The sequence below is a fragment of the Arvicola amphibius genome, chromosome 5, assembly GCF_903992535.2.
Source record: "Arvicola amphibius chromosome 5, mArvAmp1.2, whole genome shotgun sequence".
Lineage (NCBI taxonomy): Eukaryota > Metazoa > Chordata > Mammalia > Rodentia > Cricetidae > Arvicola > Arvicola amphibius.
Window position 1 is genome coordinate 121331143 of NC_052051.1, and position 20585 is coordinate 121351727.

Genomic DNA, 20585 nt, shown 5'->3' on the forward strand with positions numbered 1-20585 from the left:
TTCAAGACTACCAGACTGTAAATATTTTAAAGGCATGAGAATGTTTTTAGAGAAGAGGAAGAAAGTGCTGAAGGTAAATATGTTTTAAGAAGGAAATGGTTGGCTCTGTTAACTGTTTCTTTGAATGAAAAGATATAGACTGAAAATTTTAAGTTGAGTTTGGCAATATGACCTTTATCAATGGTCTTATCAAGGATAGTGTCAGTGACATGATTGGTTCAGAGGAGATTGAGTTTCATGGTGAGTTTAGAATTTATATGATAGGAACCCAGTGTGGTAATATACCCTTGTAATTCCAGCCCTTGATTGGTGGAGGCAACAGGATGGTTGTAAGTTGAAGGCCAGTCTGGTTTACACAGTGAGTTCTAGTCAGGGCTACCTAATGAGATGCCATTTCAAAAAATTTTGAACAAACTAACAAACTAAAAAAACAGGGCAGGTAACTCCTAAGAGAGTTGCTATGGTGTGATTTTGGGTTTATTGACATATTTCATTCTTTTCATTCATTTAATAATTTCCTTGGCTTAAAATTTAACAAGTAATTACTTGATAAAAACATGTCGATGTTATTTATGGATCTTCCTTATACCCAGGCCATGCAGAGTAAATGTCTATTATTAGGTGTTAGTGTTTAGAATGCTATTTTAAACATTAAAGATTTCATTTGTCCTTTTGATTCTGTTCTTTTCAAGAGATAACTCTCCTTATACTTCTTTCTTATTAATTGAGTTTTTCTTTTGCCTATTTGCTTATTTAGATTTTGCTATTTTTCTATAAAACTTGAATTATATTTTAATTTTTAAAATTATTACTATTTTCTTTCTTCCTTTCTTTCTTTCTTTCTTTCTTTCTTTCTTTCTTTCTTTCTTTCTTTCTTTCTTTCTTTCTTTATATATTTTTTTTTGGTTTTTCGAGACAGGTTTTCCCTGTAGTTTCTAGAGCCTGTCCTGGAACTAGCTCTTGTAGACCAGGCTGGCCTTGAACTCAGAGATCCGCCTGCCTCTGCCTCCTGAGTGCTGGGATTAAAGGCGTGCGCAACCACTGCCCGGCTCTATTTTATTTTATAAATTAGCTTACAGAATATTATACTTCCATATGGGGGCTTCATTCATATTTCATTGATTCTCTGCAGCCCTAATGTCCTCTCATCTCTCTGCCCCCTTTTTTCTCTTGGTTTCTTCTTCCATTTTGTTGTATTGTCTTCCGTATCCTCTTCCCTTCATGGCAGTTTCTTTTTTTTTTTTTTGGTTCCCCAAATAGGCTTGGTTAGTTTCATGGCCTTTATCCTTACTATCATTTAGATAACAGAGGCCAGGATCTGCATAGAGGCTGATATCTGAGCCTGGGTTTACCTTATTTAATGTAATGATTTCCAGTTGCACAGATTTTTCTGCAAATTTAATTTTTCTGCAGATTTCATTTTTCTTTGTGGTTGAACGACTTCCATTGTATTTATGTACAATATTTTTTGTTATCTGTTAATGCATATCAGGGCTGATTCTACTTCCTTGCTCTTGTGAAAAGAATAGTATAAGCACATCTCTACTAAAGAATGCTGTTGGAGGAAGGCCGCTTGTTCATCCTGACCACCCAGAACCAAAATAACCACACAGAAACGATATTATTTAAAACACTGCTTAGCCCATTAGGTCTAACTTCTTATTGGCTAACTCTTACATCTTAATTTAACCCATTTCTAATAATTGTGTATCGCCACATGGCTGTGGCTTACCGGGTAAAGTTCTGGGCGTCTCTCTCCAGTTGGGCTACATGGCTTCTCTCTGACTCCATCTTCTTTCTTCCAGCATTCAGTTTAGTTTTCCCTGCCTAGCTCTGTTACCTATAGCTCTGCTATATGTCCAAAACAGTTCTTTTATTAACTAGTGATATTCACAGCATACAGAGGGGAATCCCACATCAGAATGCAAGGAATATTTGGATGTGTGCATATGGTTGGTATAACTGGGTGTATACTAATTCTATACTTTTGAGGTGCCAACATACTGATTTCCACAGTGACCTTTCTAAATAAGGGCTCCTCTTTGTGTTCATCCTTGCCAGCGTTTATTGTCTTTTTTTTTTTTTTTTTTTTTTTTTTTTTGGTGGTAGTGGTGGTGGCGGTGGCCATTGTGACAAGGGTGAGATAGACTCTCAGTGTAGTTTTAACTTGCATTTCTCTGATAGCTAGATGTTAAACACTTTTAAATCTGTATAGTGCTTGTGCTGTTTCTTTTGAGAACTTTGTTCAGGTTATTAGCCAGTATTGATTGGCAGGAGTTTGTTTTGTGTTTAATTTTTGAAGTTCTTTATTTATTTTAGAAAGTTACCTCTCTTGAAGGCTGTCTGTTCACTGTGGTCATTTGCTTGCCATGCAGAAGTTGTAATTGTGTGTAGTCACACTTGCTGTGGCTTTGTCCTGCTCCGTGGGGACTCTCTCCAGGACTGCAGGTGTCTTGAAGTGCCTTCCCTGTCATTTTTTTTTTTATTTAACATTCTAAGAGGTTTTTGTTTTAAGTTAAGGTCTTTGATCCATTTTAAGTTGATTTTTGTGCAGAATGAGAGATACATATCTAATTTCATTCTGCAAGTACATATCAAGTTTGTATGCAAGATTTGTTGCAAAGGCTTTCTATTTTCAAGTGGCTTTTGGTTGTTGTTGTTGTTGTTACCTTTGTCAAAAGTTAGTTGTCCAGAACTGTTTGTGTTTATCTCTGGCTTGTCTGTTACATTCCTTTGGTCATCTGTTACAAGTCTGTCTTTATGAGAGTACCATGCTGTCTTTACCACTGTGACTCCCTAGTGTGTATGTGTGTGTGTGTGTGTGTGTGTGTGTGTGTGTGTATGAAGGTTAAATAATGTTGAAATCTTCAGCTGTCCTCTTTTTGCTTAAAGTCCTTTAGTGCCCATAGTTTTTTTGTGTTTCCATATGACTTCTAGTGTATTTTTCTTTAGTTCTATAAAGAATGTCCTTGAGATTTTGATAGATATTGCATTGAAATCTGTAGATTGCTTTTAACAGTAAGGCATTTTTAAAGTATTAATCCTCCCAACCAAGGAATATGGCTTTATAGCTTTAAAGGTATTAGCCTTTTTTGTTGCACAAAAAGTTGTTTCAATTACTGTATATTCAGATTCATTAATCTTATACTATTTACTTTCAGAGCTGAGAAAATGTAATTTTTCTGTTGCTTCCATGAATATTGTTTTTATTTTTTTAACTTGGATTTTAGTTTTATTTTTCTCAATGAGGTAGATTTGATTTAATGTATTCCCCCTCCTCTTTGGGGAGTGTTTCTCCCTTATCTGTACCACTTATTAAATAGTACTTGTGTATCATTTTCTAGAATGCTTAAAATGCCTATTAAATTTGGAATTTTTATGTAAGTTTTGTGTATATTCTTTTATTTTCTTTAATTTTTCTTACACTTACACTGGACACTCATTTAGTATTTTTATTTACCAATAAATTCAGTATCTGTTAATGAAGGACCTACCTATAACTCTAGTTGCCTTTATATTGTAAGGTATTCTTTGATAATTGTCCCTGCTTTTGTCTTTTTGTACTCCTTTCTGAATGCAGCAGCTCTTTTTTTTATTTAATTGTTTTCTTTCAGGAAGTTCAGTGTTTTATCAAACAGTACCTTATATTAGCTTAAGCAATATTGATAGCTTTTATAAAGATCAGGCATATTTTTGGAGTCTGTTCTTTTCCTCCACTGTGGTTCTGGACATCAGACACCATGTCATGCTTGTTTAGTTTTCAGCCATCTTATTGGCCCATATTTTATATATTTAGATTAAACATAATCTTTTTGATTAGATGAACTTCCTAAATGAATTGTTAGACTGTAAAATGGAGTTTTGTACATAAGAATTTTTGTTCTGCTATTTTGTAAGAAAGTAAAGTGATTGTTTTTTTCCATGTGTGTTGTGACAGCGGATGGCATTCCCAATGATAGTAGTGACAGTGAAATGGAGGACAGAACCACTGCTAATCTGGCTGCTTTGAAACTTGATGAGTGGCTTAATTTCAAACTAGAGCCAGAGGTAAGTTGCTTATTAATATGACATATATTTTTGTCATTAATATGAATTGAAGTAGCATGTTAAAATTTTTATCTTTAATATTGATCCCATAATGTTAGAAAATACCTGTGGCTTGTTTTTAGTTTTCATAGAGCTTTCATGCATTCTCTGTCACACTGGGTCTTTCTTCTGTCAGAGGACTAAAACAGCATAGATGCGGCCCAGCATTCATGTGTGACTATTGTCTTGCTCTGTTTGTGCTGCTCTAACACAGTTCCGTGGGCTGAATAGTTTTTGAAAATCAGAAAATCCTCAGTCTAAGATCAGGGTGCTGGTGTGGGTTACTATGTTTAACCAGATGACAGCTTAAACCCTGTGTCCTCAGCAGGGAAGAATGGTGTGTCCATGTATGACGGGAAGCTGAAGGACATAAGACATAGACGCTGTCATCTTTTTAGGATATGTAACTAACCATTGTCATTTTCTGAAGATCACATCACCCAGTACTGTTGCATTGAGTACAAAGTTTCAACATTAAATTTTTAGAGGGACCAAAACCATCTAAGCCACAGTAGTAATATTTTAGTATTTCTGGGTATGTAAAATATTGAGTATTGAATATTGAGTTACAGGGCACCATTTATTTTTGCCATTTCTTGGAGAAATGAGTTCATTTTGTTTTCATAACTGAATTGGGAGAGATAAATTTTTGTTTTTTAATTTTAAGATTTCTTTGACACAGCTTTTCATTATTCCAGGTCTGTTTTTATAATCATTCTCTGTCCATCTAGGAGCACAGCAGAGCTGTCAGTGGTCAGCACTGGCTAGCTCTCTATTAATCATCACTTCATTTATTCATGTATGTATCACATGAGCATACTGCAGTCTAGTTCCCATTCACATCCGTCCTTTACTTCACCAATACTGCATTTCCATGTTATATGCCAGTCTGTCTCTGATAACCGGCTCTCCCACTTGGCACTATTGTGTATCGCCTCTCCTTTTAATTCTGCCCCTCTCCATTTTTCTCTCCTGAATCCTGCTCCGAATTCTTTGTCTTAAATAAAGTCAATCCTTTTTCATTCTTCTTCCTTTGTAGTCATTTCTTTTTACATGTGTGCTTTGCTTTAAATTTTAGGTACTTGTACCTTAACTAAAATTTTAGCTTCAAAGTGCCTTGCTCTTTTCTTCACCCTCACTCTACATATTTCCTGCTAACTTTATTTCTCTTTAGATTTAGAACTGATGGCACTTATGTCTCTCAAGTCTATTTCTAGGTTAGGTCTTCTTATGCATCCTGACCACCATCAATCGGTGCTCTGTAGATGCTAAAGTATAATATGAATATTTACTTTACTGCTGCTTTTTCAGTATTAACCACACACTACCACCTGCAGTGTTTACTGTCGCCTTTTTAAAGTTATTTGTTTCCATCTCTGTCTATAGTGCTTAGAATATGATGGCTAAAAATTTCATGTATATAACAGAATGAATGAAAGGAATAGAAAATTATATTGAATGTAAGAGAGTTCCTTATACAAACAGTTATAGACTATAACTAATGTAAAGAACCTTCTTAAATATATTATACACATTTTGCTTGTATTTGAACTGAGGATGCTTTGATTACAGGCTGCCAGTTTATTGCTGCAGCTCAGACAGAAATGGCATAGCTTGTTTTTACGCCGAATGAGAGCTCCATCTAAACCTTGGTCTCAAGTCGATGAAGCTACTATACGAGCAATTATAGCTGTTTTAAGCACTGAAGAACAGTCTGCAGGTTTACAGCAACCGTCTGGAATTGGCCAGAGGCCAAGACCCATGTCTTCAGAAGAACTTCCTTTGGCTTCCTCTTGGAGATCCAATAACAGTAGGAAAAGTTCAGCTGACACCGAGTTTGCTGATGGATCCACTACTGCAGAAAGGTGAATATGGCTTTTTATTTAGATGGGTATGTTTTCTCTAGGACAGTGAACTGTTTATACTACTTCATAGTCACACTAATGTAGTGTATGTAAAACATCACAATAAAATGGAGTTTATTACTTTAAGATATCTCTTGTAAGTACTAAGGGAGTATGAATTATTTAGTAAGGTCATTCAAGAAAAAACTGAAAATGTTACATACCCAGAAATCATAAATTTAAGGTCTCTTATGAAGATAATAAATTCTAAAGTGATCCATTTTAGTGGACACATGTCAAATGACATTTTTTTCCTAGACATGCTGAATAGGAAATGCTGGCAGTACCCTTTAAGGATCAGGTTTTGTGTATCACTACGTACTGTCAGTACCTCTGGCTAGCATTCCTACAGAAGAATATGCTACCTATTCAGTGACACACTGAGTGCCTATTTGATGTGTGGGCAACAACAGTGAAGAAAGAAGGTATTATTTTCTTCATTCCTGTAAAACTGCAATTTTCCCACTTGCTGTTAAGTTGTAAATTCATTTGAATCCAGGATTTGTACTAGGTAGGGTGTTCAGCTTCTTTATTTTTTTTTATATGTTGCCATATGGAGTATTTTCTCTTACCTTTTAGAAGAAATTAGGTCAGTGTTACTGTGAGATTTCCAATATATTGGACTTGTCTGATTCAGCCAGCATCATTAAATCTTATACTCTGTTGATTCTGTGTAAATTAGTGGTTAGCTTCAATGTTTGATTTAGCAAGAGTATTTTTAGATGGTATTGGAAACTTTACACTGAAACCAGAATATATTGTCTGATTGTACCATAGTACATACTGTACAGTTTTTAAAAATTAAAAAAGACTTAAATAACATGGTATTTGTAGAATTTTAGAAGAATCTTAGAGTTCATTAAGATAACGTTTTAATTTAACAAATAAAGTTCAGTGTCATGCATAGGGTTGTATGCTCATTTGGTGTTGTTCTTGTATATAGGTTTTAGTCTCTGTCATTTTTCAGTCTATTTTACACAATACTGTTTCTGATTTTTTCAAAATGTGGTTTTACCTCATTTTTTAAATGTATCCTATAGTCTGTGGTTGTTTTGTTGTTGTTTTGGAGTATGTGTGAGTGTGTTTTTGTGTGTGTTTGTGCGCACACAGTTGTGTATGTGTGTGCCAATTTCAGAAATTGATATTGGAGATCTTCCTTAGTAGCTTTTCACCTTCACTTTTGTGACAAGGTCAGTGTTACTGTGAGATGTCCAATATATTGGACTTATTGTGAACTTAGACCTAACTTCTTTCTCTAGTTGGAGAGCAAATCCAGGGATTTGCCCCTCTTTGGCACCATAGTTCTGAGATTACAGACATCAGCTTTTTATGTTGGTACTGGGGATTGAGTTCAGGTCCTCATGATTGCATGGTAGATTAGTTTCTTTTGTGTTGCTCTGATAAAATACTTGACAGAGACAACTTAGAGGAGAGAGGGTTTATTTGACTTCCATTTCCATGATGGATAGAACCCATAGAGGGAAATGCATGACAACAGGGAGGAAAGGCATGGCAGGCATAGGTGTAGGAACAGGAGGTTGGCTGGTAATATTTTGTTAAAGAACAAGAAGTGTAGCGAGGCTGTAAAGCCTCAGAGCTTGTCTTCAGTGGCTTACTTCTTCCAGCAAGGCTCAGCTGTGAAAGTATCCATAACCTTCCTGAACAGCACTACCCGCTGGGTACCAGTGGTCAAACGGAAGAGCCTATGGGGACATTTTACATTTAAATCTCAACATGCAACAAGCACTTCACTAACTGGGCCATCTTCCCACCCCTCAACTGTTTCATTCATATATATATATATATATATATATATATATATATATGTTTACATATTTATTTATTCGTTGGGGTGCTGGAGATCAAACCCAAGAGTTCAGGCATGCTAGGTAAGTTTTATATCATTAAGTTACACTCCTAGCTTATTCTTTCTTTTTTACTAATGTAAATAGAAAAATGAAATTCCCTTAAATTACTACATACATTGTATGTCATTGGGGTTTTGGATTGAAATAGCATTCCCTTTGTACTGACCTGTGCTTCTTCTTGCTCAAGAGTACTGATGAAATCTCCATCTCCAGCCTTACATCCACCTCAGAAGTACAAAGACAGAGGAATTTTACATCCTAAACGGAGCACTGATGACCGATCAGATCAATCATCTGTGAAATCTACAGACAGCAGCAGTTACCCAAGTCCTTGTGCTAGTCCCTCTCCTCCATCCTCAGGGAAGGTAGGACATCCACAGTCTGTGTAATAAGGAGTGGGTTCATAGCACATCTCGTGTACATAATTATACAGAATTATAAAACTTGTACTTTTGTTACTGTGGCCTGTGTTCTCATTACTAGCACTTAGTATATTTTAAATCTGATTATTTATTAATGGCAGACAGACGTGCAGCTCGTTTTTTCTTCTTTATTTCTATAGAATGTTTTGGTTAGAACAAAAATACCACCTTGATAATAATTTTGGTTTATAATTCAGTTGTTTTCTGTGGTTCAATGATTATTTAAAACAAATAAAATAAAAATCATAAAATATAGAAGATATAAAATTTTGATATGAAATTGAAAACTTTTTAAAAATGATGATGTGAATGGCTTCACATGTTCAGTACATGTTTCTTTTTGTCTGTGTTACTAGTACATGGATAAGAAAGTATTTATGAGATCCTTACGTTTTTAGGGAACGATGTCTGCTGAACACCTGCTAAGAAAGAAGAGATTACATTTCTATTCTTATGTCTTATTTTGTGGGGTATTTTAAACCGCTTTATTAAGGTACATTTTTTCAAAGAACTTACTAGTTTATGGGCCACTGAGATGGCTCAGTTAGTAAAAGTGCTTTCCACCAATCCTGTGATCTCAGGTTGATTTTTGGGACCAAGATGGTGGCAGGAGAGAATAGAGTCCTGCAGGTTTTCCTCATACTTTCACACAAGTATGCTGTGACATGAACATGCCCCTCCTCACACACACACACAAATAAATATAAGTAATAGAAAGATGATCAGTTTAAACTGAACAATTGTGCAAATTTGGCAAGTGTATATAACTATAATGATACTATAGTCATATACATAACATTTCTATTACCCTAGTGCGCCAATAACCACTGCTTATTTTTCTTAAGTGGCTTGTAAGTGGAATCGTGCTTTTTGTGTCTAGTTTATTTTACTTAATGCAGCGCTTTGAAATTCACCTATACTGTTGAATATAGGTCTGTCTTTTACTTTTTCTTTCTCTGAGTAGTATTCCGTTGTATGGATATGTCATGTTTGTTTATTCATTTACCAGTTGATGTGGATATTTGGGTTATTCCACTTTGTATTTTTACTAAAGGTGCTGTATATTAGAATGGAGCCTTTGTATGTAGATGTTTTTTATTTGGTGTTGACTACCTAAGAATGAGATTGTAGGTCATATAGTAAATGCTTGTTTACTTTTGCAAGAGGCTCCCCCACTGCTTTTTAAAATGTCTGAAAAAGCTCCAATTTTCTGGAACAATCTATTAAGTATTTCTTTGTTCCTATTTGGCAAGAATTTTCATTTTATAACCTGGTCATTCTAGTGGGTTATATAGTGATAGTTTCTTGTCGTTTTCATTTCCATTTCCTAAGTGTCTTGTGTTCACATACCATTCTATATATAGTCCTTGGTGAATTATCTATTCAAATTTTTATTCATTTATGCTGTTCTTTATTGGTTATCTTTAATTTTTTAATTGTTTTTATATATATTATCCCCAGTCCCCTCTTTTTATCTCCCTTCCCCTTTAGCCCTTTTCCATGGTCCCCTGCTCCCAATTTACTCAGCAGATCTTGTCTTTTTTTACTTCGCATATAGACTAGAAACATGTATATCTCTCTCTTAGGGTCCTCATTGTTTTCTAGGTTCTCTGGGATTGTGAATTGTAGGCTGGTTTTCTTTGCTTTATGTTTGAAAGCCACTTATGAGTGAGTATATATGATACTTTCTTTCTTTGTCTGGGTTACCTCACTTAATATAATGTTTTCAAGATCCATTTGCTTGCAAATTTCAAGATGTCATTTTTTCCTGCTGTGTAGTACTTCACTATGTAATGTACCACATTTTCCTTATCCATTCTTCGGTTGGGGGCATTTAGGTTGTTTCCAGGTTCTGGCTATGACAAACAATGTTGCTGTGAACATAGTTGAGCATATGTTTTTGTGGTACAATTGAATGAACATCCATTGGATATATACCCAAAAGTGGTATTGCTGGGTCTTGAAGAAGGTTGTTTCTAATTTTCTGAGAAATCGTCATACTGATATCCAAAGGAGCTATACCAGTTTGCACTCCCATCAGCAATGCAGGAATGTTCCCTTCACCCCACAACCTCTCCAGTATCAGTGTTTTTGATCTTGGTCATTCTTACAGGTGTAAGATGGAATCTTAAGAGTTGTTTTGATTTGCATTTCTCTGAAGGCTAAGGATGTTGAGCATTTTCTTAAGTGTCTTTCGACCATTTTAGATTCCTCTGTTGAGAGTTCTCTGTTTATGTAGTGTGGAGCTGCTGGCCAGCTTCCCGCCGCCCGGCTCCCGCACGGCTAGCTTATACCCCGAAATATCAACAAACAAATTGTATTCTTTTACACACTGCCTGGCTCCTGGCCCGTTATCTGTAGCTTCTTATTGGTTGATTCTCATATCTTGCTTTAACCCATATTTAGTAATTTATATAGCACCACGAGGGGTGGCTTACTAGGAGAGATCTTAACCTGCCTCCATCTCAGAGAGGAGAAGCATGGCTACTGCATATGGCGACTGCCTGAAGCATCTCCCCACTGCCTGCTACCCAGCATTCTGTTCTGTCTACTCCACCTACCTAATTTTCTGTTCTCTTAAAGGGCCAAGGCAGTATCTTTATTAATAATGAAAGTAACACATAGACACTCCTCCATCATTTCCCCTTTTTCTGTTTAAACAAAAAAGAAAGGCTTTAACTTTAACATAGTAAAATTACATATCCTTCTACATGTTTAGGTCTGTATTCCATTTTTTAAAAATTGGGTTATTTGTTCTTTTGATGACCAGTTTCTTGCATTCTTTGTATATTTTGGAGATCAGTCCTCCAACTGATGTGGGGTTGCTAAAGATTTTTTCCCATTCTGTAGGCTTCTGTTTTGTCTTGTTGACTGTGTCCTTTGCTTTACAGAAGCTTTTCAGTTCCAGGAGGTCCCATTTACTAATTGTCTGAGTATCTGTGCTGCTGGGGTTATATAGGAAGTGATCCCTGTGCCAATGCGTTCAAGTGTACTTCCAACTTTCTCCTCTATAAGGTTCAGTGTAGCTGGCTTTATGATGAGATCTTTGATCCATTTGGACTTGAGTTTTGTGCATGGTGATAGATATGGGCCTATTTTCATTCTTCTACATGTTGATATCCAGTTATGCCAGCACCATTTGTTAAATATGCTTTCTTTTTTCCATTTCATATTTTTTGCTTTTTTTGTAACAAATCAGGTGTTCGTAGGTGTGTGGATTAATATCTGAGTCTTCAGTTCGGTTCTCCTGTCTGTTTTTATTCCAATACCGGGCTGTTTTTAGTACTGTAGCTCTGTAGTAGAGTTTGAAGCCAGGAATTGATGTTTTTTTTTTTTTTTTTTTTTTTTTTTTTTTGTTTTTTGTATTTTGTTTTTTCGAGACAGGGTTTCTCTGTAGCTTTGCAGGAGCCTGTCCTGGAACTAGCTCTTGTAGACCAGGCTGGCCTCGAACTCACAGAGATCCGCCTGCCTCTGCCTCCCAAGTGCTGGGATTAAAGGCGTGCGCCACCACCGCCCTGCAGGAATTGATGTTATAAAACAATCCCACACCAGTTCAGATTTATTGATTATAAAAAGGGTTATTTATTTAAGGGGGAAAACTTACAGATCACCATTCCTCTGAGTGCAAACAGGAAATAAAGTCTAGCTAGCAGCCAGAAAGGTCAGAAGCAAGAGAGCAGCCCAAGTGGGTTGGTATCTTAAAGGCTATTGGCTAAAGGAGCAGAATATGCTCCCACAGCAAGGAATTGTGATGCCTGCAGAAGTTTCTTTATTGTACAGGATTGTTTTGGCTCTCTTGGGTTTTTTTACTTTTCCATATGAAGTTGAGTACTATTCTTTCGAGGTCTGTGAAGAATTTTGCTGTGATTTTGATAGGTATTGCTTTAAATCTGTAGATTTTTGTAAGATTGCCATTTTTACTATGTTAATTCTACCTACCCAAGAGCATGGGAGATCTTTCCATTTTTTGGTGTCTTCTTCAATTTCTTTTTTCAAAGATTTAAAATTCTTGTCATACAGGTCTTCCACTTGTTTAGTAAGAGTTACTCCAAGATATTTTATGCTATTTGTGGCTATTGTGAAGGGTGATGTTTTTCTGATTTCTTTCTCAGCCCATTTATCGTATGCATAAAGGAGGGCTATTGATTTTTTCAACTTAATCTTGTATCCTGCTACATTACTGAAAGTGTTTATGAGTTGTAGAAGTTCCTTGGTAGAATTTTTGTGGTCGCTTATGTAAACTATGATATCAGCAGCAAATAGAGTTTGACTTCTTTTGTTTTTTCTATCCCCTTGATCTCCTTATGTTGTCTTGTTGCTCTAGCTAGGACCTCAAGAACTCTATTGTATAGATATGGAGAAAGTGGACAACCTTATCGTGTTCCTCATTTTAGTGGGATATCTGTGAATTTCTCTCCATTTAGTTTGATGTTAGCTGTTGGCCTGCTGTTTATTGCCTTTATCATGTTTAGGTATGTTCCTTGTATCCCTGATCTCTCCAAGACCTTTATCATGATATTGTATTTTGTCGAAGGCTTTTTCATCATTTAATGAGATGATCATGTGGGTTTTATTTTTCAGTTTATTTATACGGTAGATTATATTGACAGATTTTCGTATGTTGAACCATCCCTGCATCTCTGGGATGAAGCTGACTTGATCATGGTGGATGATGTTTTTGATGTATTCCTTGATTCACTTGCCAGTATTTTATTGAGTATTTTTGCATCAATGTTCTGGCTTTCATTGTTTCCATTGAGAAGTTAGGTGTAATTCTGGTAGGTCTGCCTTTAATGTTATTTGGCCTTTGTCTTTGCAGCTCTTAATATTCTTTCTTTATTCTGTATATTTAGTGCTTTATTATGTGGTGAGGGGAATTTTTTTTTGTTCCAGTCTATTTAGTGTTTTGTAAGCTTCTTGTATCTTCATAGGCATATCTTTCTTTTGTTTGGGAAAGTTTTCTTCTATGAGTTTGTTGAATATATTTTCTGTGCTTTTGAGTTGAACTTCCTCTCCTTCTTCTATACCTATTATTGTTAGATTTGGTCTTTTCATGGTATTCCATATTTCCTGGCTATTTTGTGTTAAGCTTTTGTTAGATTTAGTGTTTTCTTTGATCCAATGAATCTGTTTCCTCTATTGGATCTTTACTCTCTGGGTTTCTCTCTTCCATCTCTTGAATTCTGCTGTTTATGCTTGCATTTGTGGTTCCTGATCAATTTCTTATGATTTCTGTTTCTATAATTCCCTTGGCTTGTTTTTTTTTTATTGTCTCCATTTAGTTTTCAAATCTTAATAGTTTTTTTTCATATGTTTGATTGCTTTTTAAAATTTTCTTTAAGGGATTTGTTGATGTCTTTGAATTTTTTGTTTGCCTTTTCCTCTTATTTCTTTGGGGGAATTTTTAATTTCCTCTTTAAGGTTTCAAACATTCTCCTAAAGTTATTTTTCAGGTCATTTTCTTTTTCTTCATCTATATTTGATTATTTAAGTCTTGCTCTAGTAGGGCCACTAGTTTTTACTGGTGTCACATTGCTCTTTGTAGTGTTATGTGTGTTCTTACCTTGTGTACCCATCTTTTCCTCTGATTGGTGTAATTGGGGCTATCTCTTTCTCAGGTGATCAGTCTTTCAGGTGCCAGTGGATCTAAGGCTCAGATGGTTGCTCCTCGTGGTGCAATCAGGGTCACGGTTCCAGTCACCCCGTTGGTCACTCTGTGTTCTTGGAGGTCATTCAGCGCTCCTGAGGTTTGCTCTGCTTCTGTGGTGTTCAGTTTCTCAGTCTTGCTCTGGCCTAGGTTTCTGACTCAGTCATGTTTTTGTAACTGTCTCTGGTCTGGGACTGCTCCTGAGGAGGTCCCTGGCTTGGGCCCAGTCTTGCAAAGGTCTCTGGTTCTGGCCTACTCCCTGAGAGGTCCTTGGTTACTTTTTTTTTTTTAAATTAAGTTATACGAACTTTGTATATATTTAGGACATTTGTTTTAACATGTTTTGTTTTTCTTCTATAACTTACAGCTTTTTTTAACCTTCTTTTGAAGAACAACTATTTATAGATTTTTTTTTTTGTTTGCTTTGAGATAGATTCTCACTGTGTAGTCCTGGCTGACCTTCAACTTGCTATGCAGACCAGGCTGCTGTTCTTTGTCTCATGGAGATCAGACTGCTGGTGTTGGGGTTGTAGTGTTTCTAGTTTTCACTGAATCTATTTCATCAGTTTTTTTCACTTATAACTTACTTTTTATGTACTGAGGAGGTTTTGCATAATCTAATATAACAAAAATACTCTGGTTTTTTTTTCTAGAAATTATACAGTTAGAGCTCTTACATTTAGGTATGTGATACTATTTCAAATTACTTTTTGTCATATAGATAAAAATTTTTTTTATCTATACAATTGTTCTAGTATCATTTTCCAAAAAGATCACCCTCTCCTTAAATTACTTTGGTATATTTGTTATAAATATTTTGATTTTAAATATGTGATCTTTTTAATGGACTCTACTGAGTTTCATTGATAAGTGTTTTTCTTTTGTTGGTTGTACACTGACTTGATTATGTACAGTGTAATGAGACTTGTAGTTAGTGTTCATTTTCTGACCTGTCACTTCTTTTCTCCTAAACAGCTCTGACTGTAGGTGTATGTATCTCCTTACCTTTTTTATGACTTACATTTATAAATGTAATTTTACTTTCTAATAATTTTTACCTTTACTTTCCACAAGTTTTTTCTTTTCAATCTGATTCCTGTTTATTCCTCTTCCCCTTATTTCTCTGACTAGGGCCTTTTTGTAAAATGTTGTGTAAGTATTGGGAAAAGTAACCATTGCCTTGGACTTAGCAGGAAGTCATTAAGCATTTCACCATTTGATGTACTGTAACTATAAACATTTCCTTTTGGATCTAGTTCTTGGTTTTGATTATGAATCAAAACTAAGTTCAGTGTTCTTTCTACGTATTTTGTCTGAATCATTTGTAGATGGTGGATTTTGTTCATTTTATGACACTTGTACTTGTCTTAGTGTTCTCTTGCTGTGAAGAGACACCATGACTATAGCAACGCTTATAAGAAGAAAGCATTTAACTAGGGCTGGCTTACATTTTAGAGGGTTAGTATATTTTCTTCATGGTAGGGAGCATGGCGACACACAGGCCCACATGGTAGCCAAGAGTAGATAGTAGACAGAGACACACACACACTGGACCTGGCTTGAGGTTTTGAAACCCCGAAGTCCATCCCCAGTGACATACATCCTCCTGCTCCAACAATACCACATCTTCTAATCCCTATCAAGTGACTCCCTTCCCTGTTGACCCAACCACTCAAATATATGAACATATGGGGGCCATTCATATTCAAACCACCACAGTACTTCAGGCATGCCAACCTTTTTGTATATGGCTGGATTTGATTTTGTTGAATCAAAATTTTTGCTGCGAGGGATTTTTGTCATCAGTATTGTTCATGAGGGATATTGTTTAGTATTCCTTTTTTCTTGTGATACTTTTGTAGGGTTTTGAAACCAGTATAATGGTTTGAATAACAATGACCCCCCATAAGCTCATATATTTGAATGCTTATCCCCACTTGGTGGATGGACTGTTTAAGAAGGATTAGAAAGATTAGAAGGTGTGGCCTTATTGGAGGAAGTGTGTCACTGGGAATGGACTTAGATGTTTCAAAAGACTGCTTCAAGCCCAATTTCTTTCTCTCTTGTCTGCTGCTACCTTTGAATCAGGATGTAAAGCTCTCTGCTACTACTTCAGCACCATGCCTACCTGCCACCATGTTCCCCACCATGATTGTAATGGACTAAACCTCTAAAACTGTAAGCAAACCCCCGTATAACTGCTTTCTTTTGTAAGGGTTGACTTGGTCATGGTGTCTGTTCACAGCATTAGAACAATAACTAAGACACCAGGCTAATGCTGGTCTCATGAGATTAGTTGTGAAATAATCACTTTCACAATTTTGAAATACATGTGTAGAATTGGTATTGTTTCTTCCTTATGCTTATGTAGAACTCACCAGTAAAGCCATTTTAAAATTGAATTATTTTTGAGAATTTCATACAAGAGTACTATGTTTAAATCATTTCTATCCCTAACATTCCCTGGTCCATCAACTCCTGTGCCCACCCCACTCCCTCTCACATTCATGTTCTCTTTTTCTATGATTATTTTTGCACATATGTACACATATACCTACACACACATACTTACTGTGCTAGAGTTGACCATTTGGGATTGCATAAACTGTCAGGGGCTTGGTCCCTGAAGAAAACTGATTCTCCTATATTTATCAGTCATTGAATGCCCATAGCCCTTCATCTAGGGGCAAGGGCTTCCAAAATTATCCCCCTTCTACACAGTCATGTCAACTAGTACGTTGTTTCTGCAGGCCTTGTTTGAGTAACTATATTGTTGAGATTTCATGGGTGCAGATTCCCTGTCATGTCTATAAGGCAATTATCTATCAGCAGGTATCATGGTCCCCTGTTACTTTTAGAATCTTTTTGTCCTTGAGCTTTAGGTATAGGTGTTGCATTGTATATGTGCCATTTGGGGCTGGGAATCCCATGGGTATTCTTTGCATTTTAACCAGCTGTGGATCTCTATAATAGCCTGTGACTACTACAAAAAGCTCTTTGATGTGGGATGAGCACTGCCCTTACAGTGGGTGTAAGGAAAAGTGTTTAGAACGCAGTAACTACTGGTGGGAGGTTCGCTATCGTTTTCATGTCTTAGTCCCTATTATATCTGTATTCCTTTAGCTGCACTTAGGATTTTCTCCTTAATCACTGATTTTGAGGAACTGGATTGTGATAGTGCTTCTTCTGATCCTCTTTGTTTTCAATTTGTATATCTGTAATTTCCATCTGTTCTTAAAAAATCTAAGTCTATTATTTCTCATATCTACCCTTTGTTCCCTCGTTTCTGGAATTATTGCTAAATATCTATGTGTATATTTACATCTGTCTATGTGTATATAAGACATTCAGTATTTCCTAGTTCTGTGATACTCTTTTTTTTTTTCTAATCATTTTCCCTCTTGGCTTCATTTTAGGTAGTTTTATTGCTATCACTTCATTCAGTGACATTTTAATTTTGAGTGTAAACTATTTTTGTTTTTTGTAATGTTATTATTTGCAGTTATTATTTTGTCTCATTTCCCCATGTGTCTTTAATATCTCCTGCCATTAAAAAATACCTCTCTAGTATTCATGTTTTTTTTTTAGTTTTCTTAAACATTGTTCACACAATTTATAATAGGTGCTTTACCATTCTTGTCTACTGTTTCTGAAATCTGCCATGTGAGTCTACATGTATTGATTTTTTTCCCCCTGGCTATGGGTCCTAGCCTTTATTTTCTTTGCATTTCTTATCAATTTCTTTGGCTTCTAGATTTTGTGTGTGTGTGTGTTCCTTTGAATAGTGTTAGACTTTGTTCTATTTTATCTAGGTTAGTTATAATTAGTTTAATACTTTTTAGCTTACAAAAATTATTTGTGTATGTGGTCATGTATATGCATGCACATGTGTGCACTCACATGCCAAGACAGCTGTCAAGAGTCAGTTCTCTTCTTCCACCATGGGTTGGTTCTAGGGGTCAAACTCAGGCCATCATGTTTTCTTGGCAAGCGCTTTACCTTGCTGAGCTATCTTGGCAGTTTAATCCTTTTGAGGTTTGATTGAAAGAAGTGTTACAGTAGGGTCCTGAATGGTCTTTGTTCTGATATTAGTTTTTTTCCAGTACTTAGGTTTGACCCTTCTAAGGGCAGGTGCACTGTGTATTATAAGGTGTTCATAGCTCTAGGTGCCCACATTAAAAAACCAGAGAAAGCCCACATTAGAGACTTAACAGCACAGCTGAAAGTTCTAGAAAAAAAAGAAGCAAACTCACTCAGGAGAAGAAGATTGGAAATAATCAAACTGAGGGCTGAAATCAACAAAATAGAAACACAGAAAACAATGCAAAGAATCAATGAAACAAAGAGCTGGTTCTTTGAGAAAGTCAACAAGATTAACAAACCTTTATCCAAACTAATCAAAAGGCAGAGAAAGAACATGCAAATTAACAAGATCGGAAATGAAAAGGGGGCCATAACAACAGACAGTGAGGAAATTCAGAGAATCATTAGGTCTTACTACAAAAGCTTATATGCCACGTATGCACTCTTTTATAGGGCTCAAAATCTCCTTCACCAAGACCAAATATGCCTGTTCGTTACTTCATAATGAAGAGTAGCAATCTGAGAAACCTGGAAATTTCTCAACAGAAGGGTATCTGGTCTACAACTCCTAGTAATGAGCGGAAGCTAAATCGAGCCTTTTGGGAGAGCAGCATGGTTTATTTGGTATTTTCTGTTCAAGGATCTGGACATTTCCAGGTGAGCCATCCTGAATCAATAAAATGGCATTTGTTTTTCCTGTGGGTTATGCTCTCAAATTCAGAGAAAACCAAAACCAAATCCTAGTTTTTTTATTGTATTGGGCATAATGGAATTGTCTGTGGTGTGACGGGGAGTGAGGTTGATTCCACATTTCTGCAAGGGGGCCACAGACTGTGCTTTCCCTTGACTTAGAGTGTTTCCAGATGAGTCATCCTTCCTCCTGACAGCAGCTTTGCATCTGTCAGTGGATGAAATGCCGCAAAGCTTTGCCTTTGTAAATGTGGACTGGAAATTTATGAACAATGACCTGCTTCTTTTTAAAAGAAATTTCAAAATTATGTTATATCGTATGGGTGTTTTGCCTGAATCTGTCTGTGCATCACATGCATGCAGTACCTGTAGCGGACAGAAGACAGAGTCAGCTCCCCTGGAGCCAGAGTTATAGATGGTCTTGAGCCACCAAATGGGCGGTGGGAATTGAACCCAGATCCTCTGGAAGAACCAGCTAATGCTCTTCACCACTGAGCCATCTCTATCTCAGAGATGGTTTCTTAACTACCTTTGACTTAACTTGCAAACCATTGAATTATTTCATATTTATAGTATTCATAAATAAAAATTACAAGTTTGGTAATTATTTTTATATAACAAATGCTTTCTTACAACTGTTGATACATTAGAAACTATTAATGTTTGATATTGCATTAGGTTAGAATTTATCTTCCAAAATTTGATAAAGGTTTTTTTGGTTCTTGATAAATTTGTATTATTTTAATATTGTATCTTTTCTTTAATATCCTTTAAAATTATAATTATCCTTACCAGAAAGATACAGATATCTCAATATCATCTTTGCTTCCTTTTCCTTTCATTTTTTATACAGGGATTTTCTAGGATGTCTTCTGAGATAGGAAGAGAGAAGAGCCAGGACTGGGGTTCAGCTGGGCTAGGTGGAGTATTTAAAGTAGAGTGGATACGTAAAGAAAGCCTGCCCTTTCAGTTTGCACACCATTTGCTCAATCCTTGGAATGACAACAAGAAAGTGCAGATAAGCAGAGATGGGCAGGTATATGCTGGCATCTTAAGTTTTTTCTTTTGATTTTTTTTTTTTTTGGTTGTTACTGCTCAGAGGATAATATGTATTAATATCAATTGCATATGCCATATACACATGAACAAAACTAGTTTTGATTTATAAAGAGCATAAAAGTCTGTTTGCAAATGTCTTATGGATTTTTAAAACATTTTCTTAAGTTTTGTTTCTTGCTGTATGAAATCTTTCCTAAGTCACTTCATGGAGTTTTCTGTTGTCTTATTAGTGGCACATTGACCAAAGCAGATTACCATCGTGAGGTGATTTGACTGCAGTCTCAGGCTGACAGCATCGTTAGCATCCCTGTTGTTTAAGTGCATTGTATAAATAGTAGCTTTTTAATTCTAATGCCTTGCTTTATTTCTGTCACTTTTGCTTTTTTGATGCTGCATCTGTGCATTTAAACTAGTAATATGATGAGAATTAATGAATAGTGCCAAAATATTGTACTAGTAGCATCATGTAATCTCTTCTTATTAACAGTACAGTAAGCTGTTGGTCCCAGTTTACATGGGAGAAAGTAGGTTCAGGGGTTTGTTTTACCGAAAGTTATATCCAGTAATTTATTTGAAGTTTTGTGGCTTACTACCTCAAACCACCCTGGGAAAGAGTTGATTTCTTTCTAGGTAATCTTTAGAGTATCATCCATGCCACAGGAGGATGAAAAAGTGGCATTCTTTTTATTCATATCGTAATATTTTAACTTATTGATTTTGATTTAAATTAGATAATATCTAAGGTAGGAATATATAGTCACTTAAGATGCTTTCTTGGGGAGGAAGCCTCAAAACATCTAGGTTCAAACCTTCAGAAGTTCAAATT

At 35.9% G+C, this 20585-nt stretch overlaps 1 protein-coding gene across 3 annotated transcripts in view; it reads left to right on the plus strand.

The window, feature by feature from the left end:
- Nucleotides 1–20585, plus strand: part of Ythdc2 (YTH domain containing 2) — a 65045-nt gene that overhangs the window by 43547 nt on the left and 913 nt on the right. For 2 of the 3 annotated variants that reach the window (XM_038331244.1, XM_038331246.1), the window contains 5 exons: nt 3938–4047; nt 5659–5951; nt 8046–8223; nt 18464–18667; nt 19554–19736. In XM_038331244.1, the coding sequence (XP_038187172.1) occupies nt 3938–4047; nt 5659–5951; nt 8046–8223; nt 18464–18667; nt 19554–19736 (968 nt within the window). The remainder of the gene's footprint in view (nt 1–3937; nt 4048–5658; nt 5952–8045; nt 8224–18463; nt 18668–19553; nt 19737–20585) is intronic. The other variant, XM_038331245.1, reaches the window with a different exon arrangement.